The following is an 18,703-nucleotide window of genomic DNA, read 5'->3' as shown; positions in this document are numbered from 1 at the left end:
ATAGCACGCACGTGAAAGGGGAGGCGACAACTAGTACGCGGCTCCTGGGCTGGTGCTATGGCTAGTGTCCAAAAAGACGAGGAAATTTGCTCCCCTTTAGGCTTCAAGTCATTCGTTTGGAAGCACTTTGGATTCCAAAGAAAAGATGGCTAAACGGACAAGACACGTGCAGTTTGTAAATCCTGCCATGCGGTGATCAAATATTCAGGGAGCACAAATCTCGCCGCACATTTAAAGAAAAAACACGACATCAAAGTTCAGTGGTAAAATAAGCACTTTGTATACTACAATACTCTTGCAATTTCCTAAATAAAGAGTTTGCAGTACCTTGTTGATTTTGCGTATGAACTGTTATAAATCAGGTTATTGTTCTATATTTTTTATTAAAAAAAAAATCGATCGTAGAGCACTATATCGCGATATATCGTGAATGAATCGCAGCAGGCTTTAAGATATCGGCAAATATCGTATCGTAGTTCTTTATATCGATATTATATCGTATCGTGACAAAACCCGCGATTTACACCCCTATCTGCAGTTAACCCATCTCCGTGTGATTTTGATCCATCCCCTGGGGGAGAGGGGAGCAGTGAGCAGCAGCGGTGCCGCGCTCGGGAATCATTTTGTGATCTAACCTCCCAATTCCAACCCTTAATGTCGAGTGCCAAGCAGGGATGCAATGATTCCCATTTTTATAGTCTTTGGTATGACCCGGCCCGGGTTTGATCCCACAACCTTACAGTCTCAGGTCGGACACTCTACCACTAGCGCACTGAGCTGCATGACCAAATCATGGGTTCGTAATTTGTAATGTCCCTACCAAACCTACGCCTTTGCTTTTATGGCACGCGCATAGTCGTTCCCCCCAGCTCATCTCGACTTAAAATTATCTTTGCTCTTGTCCCTGAAGAACCATGCGGACACTGCTGGGTACAAGTACGCACGCATCACAACCACAGGCAAGTTCCCGAAATCTTTGCCCGCTTTTTAACAACTTTCTTCGTTATCGTAATGACAACAATTACACACCTTTAATACATCTCTTCATAGTAACATGGGACAAAGAAGAAGGATTATCATTTTGTTACATTTCAGTAATGGTGATCGTAGCGCGTTGTAACTGCGTATGTGACAAACATCGTGAAGCTTGAATTATGTCACGTGGTCGCTCGCGGCTGGTGACGTCAGCGTTCAGTTAGTTGTGTATGACATCAGCGGCGCTGTTGCCTTGTACGAGCGCAGTCACGACAGGCAACGACGGCGAGGGCCTACTTTTTGATCATTTTTCTTATTCTTTTTTTCTTCTTCGTTTTCTGCTGTTTTTTCGTCGCGTTCAATTGACGTCAGTGGACAAGCGACGCACTTTAGTGTCTTCACCGTGGAAGCACGGCACGAAGCGGCGTCGTTCGCCTCGCTAGCCGCGTCAGACGCCGAGTGTGAGCGACTGGGCGGCCGCCGTCCTCGGCGGCCTCTATGCGCGCTCTTCAGCCGTCCGACACCGCGTGAACTTTGTGAAGAGGCGTAAGTCAGGGTTTGCTTTCTTCCTTGTCGCTCTTTCTTTAGCCGATTAGCGGCTAACATTAGCCAAGGCCAGGGGAAACCTTTAGCGGACAGAGCCATAAATGCCCATTTAAAAAAAAAAATTCCCGTGAGAGCCATACTATTTAAAAATAATAGGCTAAATACAATTTAAATGCATGCATTTAAATCAAGACCAACGATTTTTCGAGTGTACTAAGTGTACTGTATTCTTTTTAATAACGTTTTTTATATTAAAAGCCTAGAAGAAAAAAACTCGCCATCAATGAGACTTCTGGGGCTGCATCGTTTTGCTGATGGCTTTGTAGTCCGGTTGATATGTGGTGAGGTTGAGCTTCATGCAGGCGTTGAGGTTCTCATCAGTCATAATGAACGATTCTTGCTGACCGAGGCATGTCTTTTATCCGTTTGAGTATCTTTTCTTTATCCGTGAAGTCGTCAAAGAGTTCATTAGCCACGTCAAGCTTAAATGTTGAAATACTCGCCATCAGTGAATGGCTTTCCGTTCATCACAATTGCTAATGCGCCAGCAAAACTAGCTGAATTAAAGTCACCTTGTCTGGTCCAAACACGGAGTTGCTGTTGACTACCTTGGACCTTACTCTGGAGCTCTTCGCACGCTTTCTTAATGCTGTCCCCAGCTGGGTTGCAAATGTAGCATGTCGTGTCTCAAAGTGGCGCTTGATATTGGAGCGTTTCATGGATGCAATTTTGTCATTGCATTTGTGGCACGTAGCAAAGCCTCTCTCCACAAATGCAAATTCTTTGGTCCACTCACTCTGAAATGTTTGGTAATCATCATCTTTTTTCTCCACCATCTTTTTTGCTTGCCTGGCACACACCAGCTAGCTAGCTGAAATTTTAAATAAAGCGGATGGAATTTTACCTCTCACGACCCCCGTAGGCACCGTATTGTCCAATAAAAATCGTGCGTTTTTTTGTTCAACCTGGCGTCACCCTTCTGTACACCGAAGGGCAGCTAGGATTGGCTGATTTGAGGCAATCGTGAATTTCAGCTGTAGAAAACAGATGGAATGTATTGCTAACGTGATCATATTTTGAAAGCTGATTTAACATTCTGATTTCAGTCGGTCTATTTTTTACTTTGATAATATAACAAAATTATGACTTCAATTGTGTAAACAAATGTCAGATTTGTCCACGACCTAGACGCGGTCACCAAAAGCAGGGCTCGAAACTAACGATTGCCCGATTGCCCGGGGCAAGTAGCGACGGCAGACGGGCAAGTAGAACTTTTTCCTCACTTGCCCGAACTTGCCCTGCCATAATACCATGTTTTCAAGCTGTAAAAAGACGATTTTGTGCATAATTTCTCGCAACATCTGCCGCTTCTGGTCCGACATTTTGTTTTCTAGGGAGCGGTTAGTTTCTCGTGTAAGTCTGCAATACATTGATAACGGCGGTTAGTTTCTCGTGTAAGTCTGCAATACATTGATAACGGCAAAGCGCTTCGTAATTAAATGCACGCTCCCTTACCCGTCCCTGGCTCTTCTGCGCCTGCGCACCAGCAGAGCTTTTTTCCGGTTGGCGGATACGAAGGCATACGAAGGCAAAACTTATAGTGTTGTCTTTTTTATTGCAAAAATGTGTCGGGCAAGTAAAAATCCACTCCAAAAAAATTCGGGCAAGTAAAATTTTGTTTCGGGCAAGTAAAATTTTCTCTAACTTGCCCGAGGGCAACTTGGGCAAAAAATAAGCTTCGAGCCCTGAAAAGAGCCATATCTGGCTCGCGAGCCATCGGTTCCCAACCCCTGGCCAATACGGTGGTAGTAGGCGGCAATTGGCAGGCATTTTGTTGTGCTTTTGTCGCTGTCTGATCGTCCAAGACAAAATGAGTTGCATTTTTCAAGGTTGGCCACACAATCCGACAGCTGGCTTTCATGCAGAGCAGAGCTTTTGCAACCTTGCTCGTCGTCACGGAACCATGTGACGTCAGTGGCTCGTCGATGCCAGTCCAGTGTACACAGGTGCCTTTGCTTCTGAAGCTGGGGCCACAGTCGTCCCAGTTGGAGCTCAACCTAGCACCATATTGATCCAAAAGTGGCAAGTTAAAGCGGTGCATGAAAAAACCCACCAGCAAAAGTGACCTTACCTCTTTTTAACTCAAACGCTTGATTGACATCCATTTTCCCGTGTTCTTTTGCCATGTGTCTTGAAATGGTTTGGCAGAGATGACGGTTTCCCCACATGGACAGTGCGTCCTGTTCCGTGAGGTCAGTGTCTTTTGCTAATCAAACCTGGCAACATTTCGCCTTTTTAAGTGCCTCACATCATATCCTGCAAAGCAGCCAATTTCACAAATGGTGCCAAACGGTGGACAAAATTGGCGCGGAGCGTTGTTGGTATGGGAAATTGCAATAGTCCACATTAGAAGTGGCAAAGCCAGGTCCGAAATGTCAAAAGCCCGCCACAGTTTGGCTTGATCCTCAGCAGGTGCTTCTACTTCACTGTCGGGCAACCGCGGCAGCCTTTTCACTTTCTGGGCCACCTCCGCTCGGTCCACACAGGGCTTTTGTCTATCCATGGAGGAAGCGTGAGTCGAGTCCAAAAGAGGAGAGCTGTGTGTTTGTGTTTCAGCCAAGGGGGGGTGCAGAGACCCTAGACATGGCTGCAGGTGGTCCGGAGCACAAGGAGGAAACCCTGCAGACGGCCTTTAAGAAGCTGCGAGTGGATGCCAACAAGTACGACGATTGCTGTGATGCCAGTGAGCGCACACTGACCCAGCATCTGGCCCTTTCTTACTTGTGTGTGTGTGCGTGCCTGTATGTGCACGCAGGGCACTCGTGGCAGCTGGCATGCCTGAAACTCCTCGAGTGGTGTCCGTGGCCAAACACAGTGGTGCGTCCAAGGACAACTGGCATGGGTGAGTGGAAGGCATTTGCAGTCACTTGCTACTGCGGGGGCTTTTTCATCCAGTGGACATCTAATCACCGCCTTGAATTGACACCACAAATTGGCCACTCATTATACACCCGTATAGTGTGAGTCGTTTGAACCCAATGACCAGGTTCAGCAGGAACAAATTCTGATCAAATTAATTGTAGGATTAATCAAATAATATATATATATATATATATATACGTATATTGATTGAACGCAACTGATTATTTTTTAAGGCTTCCAACAAGGATGAGAATGACAGCCAGAGCCTTTGATCGCTGATTGCGATTGGGACTTTGAAAAAGTGTTTTGGGTTGTCTGACGCACTTTTTGTCTCGTCAGCTGTGCAAGGAAAGCGCCGCGGGGAGCCAGTAAGACGCCGCGGCGGCGGCGTTCCGAGTCACCCATTCTGCACCCCCCGAAATTCACCTACTCTGTCACGACAACCCCTGCGGGAGGCCTCAAACAGCGCACCAAGCTCGGCCCCACTTCCCCCGTCAGCTTCAGCGGGGCCGCTTCTCGACCCCCCAGTGCAGCCATTCTTTCTTCTGAGCTTGCGGAGAAGGACCGGCACGGCTCAGGAAGCGCCCGGGAAAAGGAAGACACCCACGCGTCTGACTTTGGACTTTTGTCCAAGCGGCGCGTCGACGGTGGCCTGTGCGCGTGCTTGCCTGCAGGCGAGGGCCTGAAGGCTCAGGAGGAAGTGAGCGATGGCACCGCCCCGTGTCGCTGCACATCCGAACCGGGCGCTTGGGCTGCTGTGCGTGCATACTCCTTCACGGGACTGCGTGACGTCATCTCGGATTGCGAGCGGCGCAGCGGAGCCCTGGCCCTCCGGAGCACTGGGCCCACCCTCTCCCCGGCCTCCCCTCGCACGTGTTCTTCACAGGCGCTGGTCTCGGTTGATGACGTCACCATGGAGGACCTGGCCGGTTATGTGGAGTTCTACCTGTACATCCCCAGGAAGATGTCGCACATGGCCGAAATGATGTACACATGAGAGTGCACCCGCGTGCCAACGTGACCTGTCTGATGATGTATGCACACTCATCCTGCTTCAATAAAGTTCAGTGTTTGGAAGTTGTTCTTTTTGAATAGAAAAATGACACCAAGAAACTTTGACTTCGCCAGATGGCTGCTTAGCGACAAGCAATGCAGTGGTTGACAGTTAATCACATATATAGTCGTATGCAAAAGGTTGGGCACCCCTGATCATTTTCAAGATTTTCCTTTTATAAATCATTGGTTGTTCGGAACAGCAATTTCAAAAACAATGATATTTGAAAAGTGAGATGAAGTTTATATGATTTACAGAAAGTGTGCAATCATTACCTAAAAAAAAGTAGGCAGGTGAATAAATTTGGGCACCGCAACAGTAAAATGACCTCAATATTTAGCAGATCCTCCTTTCAAACAAATACAGTGCCCAGCCCTCTTAAACCTTTCAACATTTCGCCACAGTTCAGGCTTTAAACATAAAGATATAAAATTGTATTTTTTGTCAAGAATCAACAAGTGGGACACAATTGTAAAGTTGAACAAAATAATTGGATAATTCAAACTTTTGTAACAAATAAAAAAACTGAAAAGTGGGGCGTGCAATATTATTCAGCCCTTTTACTTTCAGTGCAGCAAACTCACTCCAGAAGTTCAGTGAGGATCTTTGAATAATCCAATGTTGTCCTAAATGACTGATGATAAATAGAATGTACCTGTGTGTAATCAAGTCTCCGTATAAATGCACCTGCTCTTTGATAGTCTCAGGGTTCTGTTTAAAGCGCAGAGAGAACCATGAAGACAAAGGAACACACCAGGCAGGTACGAGATACTGTTGTGGAGAAGTTTAAAGCCGGATTTGGATACAAAAAGATTTCCCAAGCTTTAAACATCTCAAGGAGCACTGTGCAAGCAATTATATTGAAATGGAATGAGTATCAGACCACTGCAAATCTACCAAGACCCGGCCGTCCCTCCAAACTTTCATCTTAAACAAGGAGAAGACTGATCAGAGATGCAGCCAAGAGGCCCATGATCACTCTGGATGAACTGCAGATAACGACAGCTGAGGTGGGAGAGTCTGTCCATAGGACAACAATCAGTCGTGCACTGCACAAATCTGGCCTTTATGGAAGAGTGGCAAGAAGAAAGCCATTTCTCAGAGATATCCATAAAAAGTATTGTTTAAAGTTTGCCACAAGCCACCTGGAAGACACCAAACACGTGGAAGAAGGTGCTCTGGTCAGATGAAACCAAAATTGAACTTTTTGGCCACAATGCAAAACGATATGTTTGGCGTAAAAGCAACACAGCTCATCACCCTGAACGCACCATCCCCACTGTCAAACATGGTGGTGGCAGCATCATGGTTTGGGCCTGCTTTTCTTTAGCAGGGACAGGGAAAATGGCTAAAATTGATGGGAAGATGGATGGAGCCAAATACAGGACCATTCTGGTAGAAAATCTGTTGGAGTCTGCAAAAGACCTGAGACTGGAACGGAGATTTATCGTCCAACAGGACAATGATCCAAAACATAAAGCCAAATCTACAATGGAATGGTTCACAAATAGACGTATCCAGGTGTTAGAATGGCCAAGTCAAAGTCCAGACCTGAATCCAATCGAGAATCTGTGGAAAGAGAGGAAGACTGCTGTTCACAAACGCTCTCCATCCAACCTCACTGAGCTCGAGCTGTTTTGCAAGGAAGAATGGGCAAGAATTCCAGTCTCTCGATGTGCAAAACTGATAGAGACATACCCCAAGCGACTTGTAGTAAAAGGTGGCGCTACAAAGTATTAGCGCAAGGGGGCCGAATAATATTGCACGGCCCACTTATCAGTTTTTTATTTGTTAAAAGTTTAAATTATCCAATAAATGTTGTTCCACTTTACGATTGTGTCCCATTTGTTGTTGATTCTTGACAAAAAATTAAACTTAGATCTTTATGTTTGAAGCCTGAAATGTCGCAAAATGTTGAAAGGTTTAAGGGGGCCGAATACTTTCGCAAGGCACTGTAACAGCCTCCAAACACTTGCTATATCTTCCAATGAAAGTCTGGATTCTGCTTGAAGGTATTTTTTACCATTCTTCTTGACAAAATATCTCCAGTTCAGTCAGGTTTGATGGTTTCCGGGTATGGACAGCCCGGTTTAAATCACACCACAGATTTTCAATAATATTCAGGTCTGGGGAATGAGATGGCCATTCCAGAATGTTGTACTTGTTCCTCTGGATCAGTGCTTCTCAATTATTTTCTGTTACGCCCCCCCCTAGCAAGAAGAAATCTATTCGCGCCCCCCCTCCCCACCGTGACTATCCTAACTTGTCTTGTAAGTCGTAAAATGTTGCACTGTCGCAAACGTGACAGAAGTAACAATGAGAGCGCCACTGCCCCCTGCTGTAGTAAACGCGCAATTACACTTTATTCTAGTACTGCCAAAAAAAAAGCCTGTTCCCCAGGGTCACACGCGCCCCCCCAGGAATAGCGCCCCACTATTTGAGAAGCACTGCTCTGGATGAACGCCAGTACCTGCACTGGCCCCACAGCATGATGGAACCTCCACCAAATTTGACTGTGGGTAGCAAGTGTTCGTCATGGAATGCTGTGTTCTTCTTCCTCCATGCATACTGTTAGGGTGGTGTTCACTCTAACTTATTTTGCAAGGACCACACTGGAGACAAGTTAGTCGTTTTAGACACCTGCAGGCGGAGAGTTCACTCGTCGCTGTGCTCTCAGCGATCGTCGAATGAAATCTGACTCAGGCCTCGTCAGGCGCTTATTTATTGAGAGAAACAAAGTGGGGTTGAAAGTGGGGGTTTGGGAATACACAGGTTGGGGTGAAGCAGCCGGTCCCTGCTGATCAAAGCATAGCAGGGGACCTTTTACGACGTTCTGTAAACAAAGCAACTTTGATTGCTTCCTCTGCAGCTAGTCAATAAGTTGAAATGATCTTAGCACTTTGGTAAACTAATTTTGTCTAGACAGGACAAACTAGTTAAATTATTACAGGTTATATTCCAACATAATCATACGATGAAGATATTCTGCAAACCCTAACATATCCCTCCTGTTTTATCATATGATTATGTCAACCTTGATCAATCAAACGCAAGTAAGAAAATACAATGAAAGCAATAACTTCCAGTGAAGGTGAGGTTTTCCCACAATACTCCAGTCCAAAGTATGTGCAACTCAAAAAACCTGCGGCCAGATTATGTGCAGGAAAAGAGTTACACGGTCCCTCTGCCTTAGGCGACCAGACTGTTATCAATCAAGATAAAAATTGCTCGTGATTGTTCAGCCGTTGGGGGCTTGGCACGCCCACTGGTGGAGGGTGAGCACGATTCTCACCCCCTTCGCAGATCTGCTCCGTCCGGGGAGAACTCGGGAATGTCTGCTGCGTGGTCGTTGTCTTCAGTGGCTCAGGGTGGACTACCTGGCCACCAAGGGGGAAGAGGATTATTCTGCCTCTGTTTGTACCGGGGGTGGGGACGCTGATGATGGCGGATCTGGTTCCTGGCAGGAAACCTTCACCGGGGCGCACTGGGACAGATGATACCACATATCTCCTTTGCCGGCCAGCCGGACAGCATGCGAGATGGGCTCATTCGAGATGTTTCTTCCGCTCCTCCCGTCACTGTGTGCTGAATTCTTACGTGCCCTGTTAAGACTCCACAAACAATTACGTTTGACAAAACATTGAATCCATCCCAGCCGGACTAGATGGTCCTGTCTTGTCCAGCCACAGGAAACGGGCCTTCTCCATTGAACCATTTGACGTCAATGGTGCCCCTGAGTAATCATCAAATCCTATTCATCTCAATTTGTACCACTCTTACAGGCGAGAGGGATCTTATCTTCAATTGTGATCACGTCGCCTCCCAAATTTAAAGACATTATGTTTTTATTTCTTCCAGCTTTTTCCCAGATCTTGGCATGTCGGTACCTATATAATTTTGGTTGACTACATTCTCTAAAAGCAATGGTTTCTTTTCTTTTTCTTCCATTCAACGGATATTATATAGAACACTTTGTCGCACATTTCACAATCAGTAAACAAACTATCCACATTCATTTTCGAGATATTGATTCCATTCTTTAACATCTACAGCAGTTGTTGACAAACTATTATTTCTTTACATAACGTTTTTGCCACTGTTAAGGCCTTCAGTGTTTATTTTGAAGCCAATTCAATCCATTTTTAGAATGCATCTATTATGACCAGGCATTATAACCCTGTGGATCGTGTTAAGCACATGTTAAACAAGCTCTACAAAAAAAAATTATAAACGTTTTGAATATGAATCAAATTCATATGTTGTATAAAGCTGACTGCACTGCCCTTCCATCCCCCCTGTTGAGCCAGGTGTCAACGGCACGTGACAACACCATGGCTCAATACAGCTGCCCATTTGTATCGTTTCCTTTCCTTTCTCAACGTGACAACCCAATTCACCAATCGAATAAAAAAAATAAACAAAATAAACAAAATAACTGCTGGTAAAATAATATAATAGTTAACTGTTGTAGTTCCATAACTTTAACAAACTCAATCGCTCTCTTATTCTCAAATTTTAAATTTAGCTTTGAAATGTCGGTATTTCATAATTGTACATCATCTAATTCCAGAAAGCAAGTTCTTCCCATCTCTCAAATTTTGTCTAACCAAGGCTAGGCACTAAAGGAGCGTGGACCAGTTACTGCCCATAAACAAATTGCTCGCTTTTTATTTTTTATTTTATTATTTTTCCTTCCTATCTTAACAAAATCGGTTTTGTTTTGCGGTGCAAATCAGATAGACTACAGATAAATAAATTCTTTAGTGCACCTATATTAGCGAAACACATAACACAACACACAGACAACACAAAAACAGCAGAGACAGAGCTCACAAACAACACCAACAAACAACGCTGCGCAGACGTCATCCTCTATTTTGACGTGTTGGTTATACTTTTTCTTTTTCTTTTTTCTTTCCTCAGTGCCTTTTATTCTTCGTGCAACTATTGTCACACCTTCCCTAGGCATCACCCTGCTTCAACATCACTTGCCACCACGCACTCAGCACACCCCTGGAGTGGGTACGACCCCACTCCGCGCGCAGCCACAGCAAGGGAAGCAAGAGGGGGGGGCCCGGCATTTTCATACTGATTTTTCCCAGCCTGGCCAGTACTGGGACAATCAATGCCGCCGACCCCCACTCGCGCCAACCCAGCAAACAGCTACCCGCAGAGTCCAGAGCCCCACACCTACATCAGTCTCCCCCACAATCAAATTACAATATCAATCACCACAGGAGCCGGCTCCTACACCCTTTTCACACCACAATACCACACTCCCCCCTCCACAGTCCAGTCTAAGTGGAGACAATGGAAGGCAGGAAGGCACAGGTGAGACACCGAAGGAGCAAGCTCCAGCAGTCCTCCCACTAACCAATTACAACATACAACAAAAGCACAAATCACTTATGTCTGTTTGGGAGGATCACAACAGCCAAACGTTACAAATGACAAACCACAAGACACAGGTCTGGGAACCACATCAACGACCGCCAAACGCAAATGCCGGGTCAAGGACTGTTCTTCGTCTGTTCTTCGCAACTCTTGTCAAAAGCAACCTTTATTCTTCTTTCGTTTGTATTTGCTCGGGTTTTTTATTTCCCTTCCTAGCATCTAACTTACTCAAAATAATTCTTCCTTCAAAGTCGCTCAACTACTTGCCCCTAGCAGTCTCAAACAACTTCAATCATTCAACCTGTATTTTCCCTTCAGTCGGGCATTCAGTCATCAATGCTCATTTGCATCTCACACACATTCCATCACATTGGTCCCAATTCATCCAAGCACTCCACACAACATTCACATACCATCTTCAATTCAAGGTTCCCGATAGAACAATCCACTAATCCCAAAAAAAACTCAATACAATAAAAACGGCTGGCAAATTAATTAAATTAAGTTTTTTCTTTGTTTTCAAATTTAAAGAACTCAACCTCTCAGATTCAGCTTGCATATAGAAGATCGTATAATCTTACAACACAACCAATCAATAATTTCTATTAAATGTAGCATACAATGTCTCTGTATTAGCATGAGCGGTCAAAAAAGGGGGGGGGGAAGCTTGACATGTTGAAAATTTGGCTTTTCCTCTGCCTCTTCCTCCACCCTTTGATTGGTACTGTTTTGCACGACGACACGCTCTCGCCAAGTGGCCCCGTTTCCCACAGTTCCAACAGTCCAAATTTGAGCTGGAGTTTGAATTGAATGGCGGCCTGCCGCCTTGTTGGTCTCTAATGCAGGTTTAAATTGACCTTCCACCAAATTCTCTCTGCAGTCAATTTATCCTACCAGTCGCACACTCTCAACCACACAACATTCATGCAAACAGCTTGGAACAACGGACAAAAAAAAGAATCCACGCCCTTCTTCACTTAAGAAAAAGAAGCTCTGTTCTTTTTCTTAGCCCGTTCCTTCCACTGGGACTTGAAACCCCAGCTGTTTCATAGCTTGGAAACACCAAAGCCGTATCTCATAGCTTGGAAACACCAAAGCCGTATCTCATAGCTTGGAAACACCAAAGCCGTATCTTTTCCAGGTCCCCATAAAGGACGCTGGCTTGTCGACAATGCAGCACGTCCTCCTCCGTCAGCCAGATGGCGGGTATGAGGGTCCCGGGTTTCGGCACCAAAAATGTTAGGGTGGTGTTCACTCTAACTTATTTTGCAAGGACCACACTGGAGACAAGTTAGTCGTTTTAGACACCTGCAGGCGGAGAGTTCACTCGTCGCTGTGCTCTCAGCGATCGTCGAATGAAATCTGACTCAGGCCTCGTCAGGCGCTTATTTATTGAGAGAAACAAAGTGGGGTTGAAAGTGGGGGTTTGGGAATACACAGGTTGGGGTGAAGCAGCCGGTCCCTGCTGATCAAAGCATAGCAGGGGACCTTTTACGACGTTCTGTAAACAAAGCAACTTTGATTGCTTCCTCTGCAGCTAGTCAATAAGTTGAAATGATCTTAGCACTTTGGTAAACTAATTTTGTCTAGACAGGACAAACTAGTTAAATTATTACAGGTTATATTCCAACATAATCATACGATGAAGATATTCTGCAAACCCTAACACATACCACCCCTTCTTATGTCCAAATAACTTAATTCTAGTTTCACAGCACCTTATTCCAAAATGAAGCTGGCTTGTCCAAATGTGCTTTAGCAATACCTCTCAAGTGATTGTTTGTGGCATGTGCGCAGAAAACGCTTCTGCCGCATTATCCTCCCATACAGCATCTCCTTGTACAAAGTCTACTGAATAGTTGAACTATGCACAGTGTCACCATCTGCATGAAGATCATGTAGGTCTTTGGAGCTGCTGTGGGTTGACTTTTACTGTTCTCACCCTCCTTCGCCTCTGCTTATCTGAACATTTTCTTGGCCTCCCACTCCAGGCCTTAACTAGAACTGTGCCTGTGGTCTTCCATTTCCTCACTATGTTCCTCACAGTGCAACTTGATAGCTAAAATGTCTGCGCTAGCTTTTTGTATCCTTCCCAACTATGACATTGAACAATCTTTGTTTTCAGGTCATTTGTCAGTTGTTTTGAGGCTCCCATGTTGGACTCTTCAGAGAAGATGCAGAGGAAAACAACTTGCAACTGGCCACCTTAAATACCCGTAACTGGAGATGTTTTGTAAAGACGAATGGTGAAAATACCTTCAACCAGAATCTCATTGGAAGCTATAGGAAGCGTTTAGAGCAGGGATATCCAAACCACTGGCCCGCGGTCCAGTTTTTATTAGCCCGCAGCAAAGAAGAAGTACTGGGCAGGCTAACGAGTTAGCGGAAAGATGCTAATTCGCGATCGTGCTAACACGCGCAAACGGACCTCTAAAGGAAATTAAACGAACATTTGGAGCAATACTACATTGTCCTAAACGTTAGACACATGTGCTCATTCATTTCTCTTGTTAGGAGACACACTTACATCGCCAATGACTCCTGTACCACTGTAACCGACATATGTACAAGAAGGTAAAAAAGGAAGTGGTATCGCTTGAAAACGGCCTTCAAAATAAATCACCCTACCTCAAATCAAAGCATGGCTGAATAACATAAACATGGAGAATTCTTAACACAAACTGTAAATATGTTTTTAGAACAACTTTTATTATTATAATTTTTTTATAACAAGGTAGAAGTGTACATACTGTAAATATTGTTAGGATACGGATTTTAGCTATTGATCTGACTCCAAATTGTGATCAACACTTAAAACAAGAATTGCTATGTTCTAATCCCCACACTGGCGCACCTAACAATTTTGCGAGTTCGTTCTGTCAAAGAGAAGACCAGTAGATCAATCAGACCAAATTTACCAATTGTTTAATCCTGACAAAGCAAGCTAATACAGGCGCCTGGGCCTTGGGTCCTTAACACAAAAACTCGTGTGCCTTCGTGACCAATAAGACAAGACATTCTTCCGGGTTGCCCAGTTTTAAAGAAACACAATATGAATATTCAAGCATGCAAAATATTGTGTGGTGATTGGTCGATGGTCATCTCCTCCTCGTTTGGGTTTTCCCCTGCTCAGCACAGGTGTCTGGACCACAAAGACGAGTTGTTTTTCACGTTCCCCATCGGCCTTGAGATATCCTTCCTTTCTGGACATCCTGTTCCACAATACTTTGAAGAAAACAAATTCATGTAGTCTGCACATTCCTTTCCACTTATTAAGCGACCACACTACTACTAGAAATTATATTGATATGATTATATGTGTCTAACGCAGCCTTAATCAAATGTGTTTGCAAACTGCCGAAAGTACATTTCCCTTTATTCCCTCTCATGACCTCATTTATGAGGTCATCACCCGTTACTCTAGCAAGCAGCGACCAGCACACTCTGCTATCCTCTACGCTGTGGTCTGTTGGGCTCCGAGCAGCACAGAGAGGGATAGGAAGAGGCTCAACAAACTGGTTAAGAGGGCCAGCTCTGTGGTGGGCTGCCCTCTAGACACTGTTGAGGAGGTGGGCGAGAGGAGGGTGCTAGCCAGGCTAGCATCCATCAGGAACAACCCCTCTCACCCACTGCATTTGACCTTGGAGAACTTGAGCAGCTCCTTCAGTCAGAGACTCAGACTCCCCCCGTGTAAGAAGGAACGCTACCGCAGCTCCTTCATCCCCACCGCAATCAGGCTGTACAATGACAACCTGTAAACACATCCTTCTGTGCAATACTTTCCCCATAACGTGCAATTCTTCCAATGTGCAATATCCTCTGCCACACAATGCCTAGATCTATTTCACTTCCATAACCTGTGCACTATTTATTTTATTTCGTTTATTAGCATTACTAAACTCATACACTTCATACACTTTACGACACTTTACCACTACATTTTTATCTTCTTCTTTTTGTAAATATTCATAGCTTATATTTTTAGTTTTACTACAATTGTTGTTATTTTTCCATATTTTTCTTTTTATATTGTATTCTATTTTTTTATGCCGGAGGACTACGGTCCAGAAGTCTCTTTTTTGCACCTTTTCCCCCTACTTGTACCTTCCTGTAAATCGGGCTGTTGTTACATGCAGTTTCTCACACGTGAGATTAATAAAGTTCCTCTTAACTCTTAACACTGTCGGTCCTTTCTCCCCCCCGCGGCTCATGTTGAGTCACCAGGGTATATTGGCCATTCGGTGACAACGGTCCAACGGTTTTCTCGATTAACCGGACAGTGAGTGACCTAATACATGGAATACAACAACAACCACAGAAAATCATCACTGTAGTAAAGCCAGAGCAACGAGCACAGACATGATGAGGCCTTTCCAGCTTCCGAACGTTTTCATCCAATCAGACCAAATCTCGGTGCGTACACCTGAATGATCTTTCATCTTTTTATTCAGTGTCCTTAGTCCTTCCAACGCCTGGGTCAGTCGGCCCCCTGGTGCCGTGTTGTTGGGGATGAAAGTACAACATGCATCACCAAACATTCCGCACACACCATGTTCCTTAGCCAATAGCATGTCCAACGCGATTCTATTTTGGAACGACATCAATGCCAATTGTTCATGGACCGCTGCAAATGATACATTTTTATTGGGGGTGATCCATAGGAAAATGCTTTCGAATCTCGAGGACACTTGATTAACGAGTTCATACTTATCTGGCACACCTATGGCGTCAATATATGTTGGATCGTTGTCGCTCAACCATGGGGGCAAAACGTCTCTTTTGGCTCGCTTCAGGAGCCCCGCCAGTGGGGACTCCATGTTCCAATTGAGATTCTGCATTTCAATGGGGACAACCACTACAGGCATTATCAAAGACACGAGGGCATAGATACCTGATGCATCCTTCGGCAAGCGATCATATTTGTTGTCACCACAACACAACCAGATGTCACTGGTCTTCCTCTGCTCCTTCCATCAGAGCTAGTTGAATTCTGGCATGTCCTGTTAAAGCTTAAAAACAAGTGAATTTGGGAAGAAAAAACTTTGGATATCACAATTACAAATTGAAACCTACTCACCCATTTCTATTTTACAACATACTCACCCATTTCTATTTTACTACTCCCCCTTTTGACACATTCATCCAATGTGTCATTATGTATCAAAAGGAACCTGCTAAGCATCCCCTCTCATCACCACACTAATTGTAGCCAGGCCCGCGGAACCTCTAGCTCGTCCACCACACGCTCGGCAACACAAACAAAAATCATCGCACTCCTGTCAGTGAGCTTATAGCCCTGCTGATAGCGGACATTTGTACACACAAAAACAGACATCAAGTATCAAAATAAAAACAGTCATAAAATGAATCCTGGCGCCCGCGGATCATGTCATGAAAACCATGTCATCAACAAGTTAATCATAAAAACCAAAAGGGCAAAGGTTAACATATTCTTGTAAATTCAATACAAATTTTCCACGAACGCAATCGACAACCTGCAAGAACGAAAACAAGTTACACAAGCAGCGCGCAATCCGCTCCTTGGCTGGTGGCTGTTGCTGCTGCAAAAAAAATTAAGTCACACAGAAAAAACAAAGCAGAGCGTGCATTTGTCGCAAGCAAGCTCAAGCGTCAAACATTTGGTCACTGTCCACCTAGTCCGTCACCTCGTCAGGTGAGCTCAAAGTCGTCACACGTCAAATCGTTCAAAGTCTTAAGGTTCGATACTAGTTCTGTCTTGTCTAACCACATTACTGAAATGGGCCTTCTCCATCGCACTGTTTTGTTGTCGATGGTGCCACTGAGTAATCCTAAGCCCATATTTAGTCCAAAATTAGTCCTGATCAATCGTGCTTTTTCAAATCTGTAGTATCTTTATATTTTTCAGGTGAGAGGAATGTTATCCTCTGCTGTGATCACATCACCCCAACTTTGAATCATGTCAACCATTCACAATACACAACCACCACACCACAAGCACAGACTTGACATTCATACACCATTACAGACAAACTGTCATCCCACAACACACACATAAAACATACAATATTAAATTGTAAAAAGGAATCGTCCCTACGCAAACTTTTCTCCTCAATTAAAATTTCCCTTTTTTTTTTTTTTAAATCCAAAATTAATATCTAATTTTCTGGTCTCCTGTCATCTCATCGTTTGCCAATATGCATAATGCTGGAACATGATTTAACTCCCCATTTAGTTTGCTCACATCTCACACTTAGACTATTTGACACTTTGTGTTGAGCTGTAACTTCAATATTTTGACCTTCCCATATTTCTTCCACTAAACAGTTCCATTTTGCTTTCAGTTTAAATTCATCCCTCCAAATAACTACCTCTGGCAAAGAACCAACAATTTATAGAGCACTCCCTTTTACTGTTACCTTGTTCCCTCATTAATCTTCTCACAAGCATAACTGACCCTCCTAAAAAAAAGAATGATCCCAAAAATAATGTTTAAAAACAATATACACAGCTTCCTCCTGCCACTTACGCTATCACCTTGAAGATTATCGTTCTCATTTTTGTTGATGCCAATTCTTAAAATTAAAAAAATGCTTACTTTTGATAATGGAGTCACGCTATATCACAAATTTTGAAAACCTTCTTCCACGTTCCCCCTCTGTACCTATCAAAACCAATTAGAAATACTTTTGCTGTCATGATCATCATTGTGGCCCTCACACTTATTGTTCCTGTACTTTAAATTGTCAATTTTTGTACATTTGAAGCCCTTTGAGACTTGCTTGTGGGCTATATAAATAAACTTGCCTTGCCTTGACCGTATCATTATTCAACTTCTTCTGCATTCTTCCGCCTCTTTTTTATTTATTCATTTTTTTAGCTTAACTACCTCTACGAATTCATCTGATTCACTTCATTCTTCATGGCACATTCAATATATCTCATTTTCTTCCACATAATTCCTCCAATTAACCTTCTTTCACTTTCCAATTCACCTTCTCTCACTTTCTAGATTAAAATTTCACATTTTCACTTTCAACATTGCGGTAACATTTTACAATTTTTTTTTTTTCTACTGTTCATCTTATGCCTACCTATTCCAAAACTTCCCACTTGTGAAAAATTTCAAATTTTCAATTTTAAAATTCACGCCCAATTTGCAAAGTTCTTTCAATATTTTCATCGATTTTCTGACCAATTCAACACGTTCTAAATTTAAACAATCTTGTAGCATTCCCCGAATTTGTATTCAGCCTCTTCGCCTTCACACACAATTTCTCCAGAAATTACAAATTCTAGTTATTACTGTTAATCCTCCGTGACCCTCGTAAGGACAAGCCGCACCAGTAATGGATGGATGGATGGATGGATGGATGGATGGATGGATGGATGGATTGTTAACCCTAACCATAAATGCCTATCATAAAGTGTCATTTAAATCAGTTGTCGCAAGGGTCATGTCACTGTATTTGTTATTTAAAGCCCAACTGTATCCTTTTTAATTAAGTAGTGCCCTGTATTACTATTTTGCTGACTATCCAACTTTCTTATGGCCCCTCACCCCTTCAAGCAAAAATATGCATCCTATAAATCAGTCGCAATTGATGTATAATTAAATTCTGTCGTTTTGATAAATTTAATTTCTATCGATCAATATCCACTTTGCAAAGTTTCTGATCACGCTGTCGTATGATTTGTTATTATTAGTGCATCTTCACTGTCCATATCTATGTATTTTGTTGTTATCCCTGTTTCAGTGTCAATAAGCAGCCTTATTATTCCCTCTTTTATCAAAACTCCTCAGATATGTCCGCCCCAGCACCCAAACACACT

General features: G+C 43.7%; 1 protein-coding gene and 1 long non-coding RNA gene across 4 annotated transcripts; one reads left to right on the top strand and one right to left on the bottom strand.

Moving 5' to 3' along the window:
• Nucleotides 1–1,204: 1,204 nt before the first annotated feature.
• On the top strand, nucleotides 1,205–5,520 carry oser1 (oxidative stress responsive serine-rich 1). Of its 3 annotated transcripts, XM_061292380.1 has the most exons (6): nucleotides 1,205–1,521; nucleotides 3,411–3,603; nucleotides 3,730–3,773; nucleotides 4,138–4,241; nucleotides 4,337–4,423; nucleotides 4,783–5,520. In XM_061292380.1, exons 3-6 carry the CDS (start codon nucleotides 3,732–3,734, stop codon nucleotides 5,438–5,440), a joined length of 891 nt encoding a protein of 296 aa, XP_061148364.1. In that variant the 5' UTR covers nucleotides 1,205–1,521; nucleotides 3,411–3,603; nucleotides 3,730–3,731; the 3' UTR covers nucleotides 5,441–5,520. The 3 variants fall into 3 exon arrangements, with proteins under 3 accessions (XP_061148364.1, XP_061148363.1, XP_061148365.1); XM_061292379.1 differs by lacking the exon at nucleotides 3,411–3,603; XM_061292381.1 differs by lacking the exons at nucleotides 3,411–3,603; nucleotides 3,730–3,773 and having other exon boundaries at nucleotides 1,209–1,521.
• Nucleotides 5,521–5,655: 135 nt separating this feature from the next.
• Nucleotides 5,656–13,474, bottom strand: LOC133162796 (uncharacterized). Its single transcript, XR_009716279.1, has 2 exons — nucleotides 13,419–13,474; nucleotides 5,656–7,066 (listed from the first exon to the last, which is right to left on the bottom strand). It is a non-coding gene; the product is annotated as an uncharacterized LOC133162796 (long non-coding RNA).
• Nucleotides 13,475–18,703: the final 5,229 nt, after the last annotated feature.

The sequence above is a fragment of the Syngnathus typhle genome, linkage group LG11 (assembly GCF_033458585.1).
Source record: "Syngnathus typhle isolate RoL2023-S1 ecotype Sweden linkage group LG11, RoL_Styp_1.0, whole genome shotgun sequence".
Classification (NCBI taxonomy): Eukaryota; Metazoa; Chordata; class Actinopteri; order Syngnathiformes; family Syngnathidae; genus Syngnathus; species Syngnathus typhle.
The sequence above is the reverse complement of the archived record's forward strand: the minus strand, read 5'-3'. Positions and strand labels throughout refer to the sequence as shown.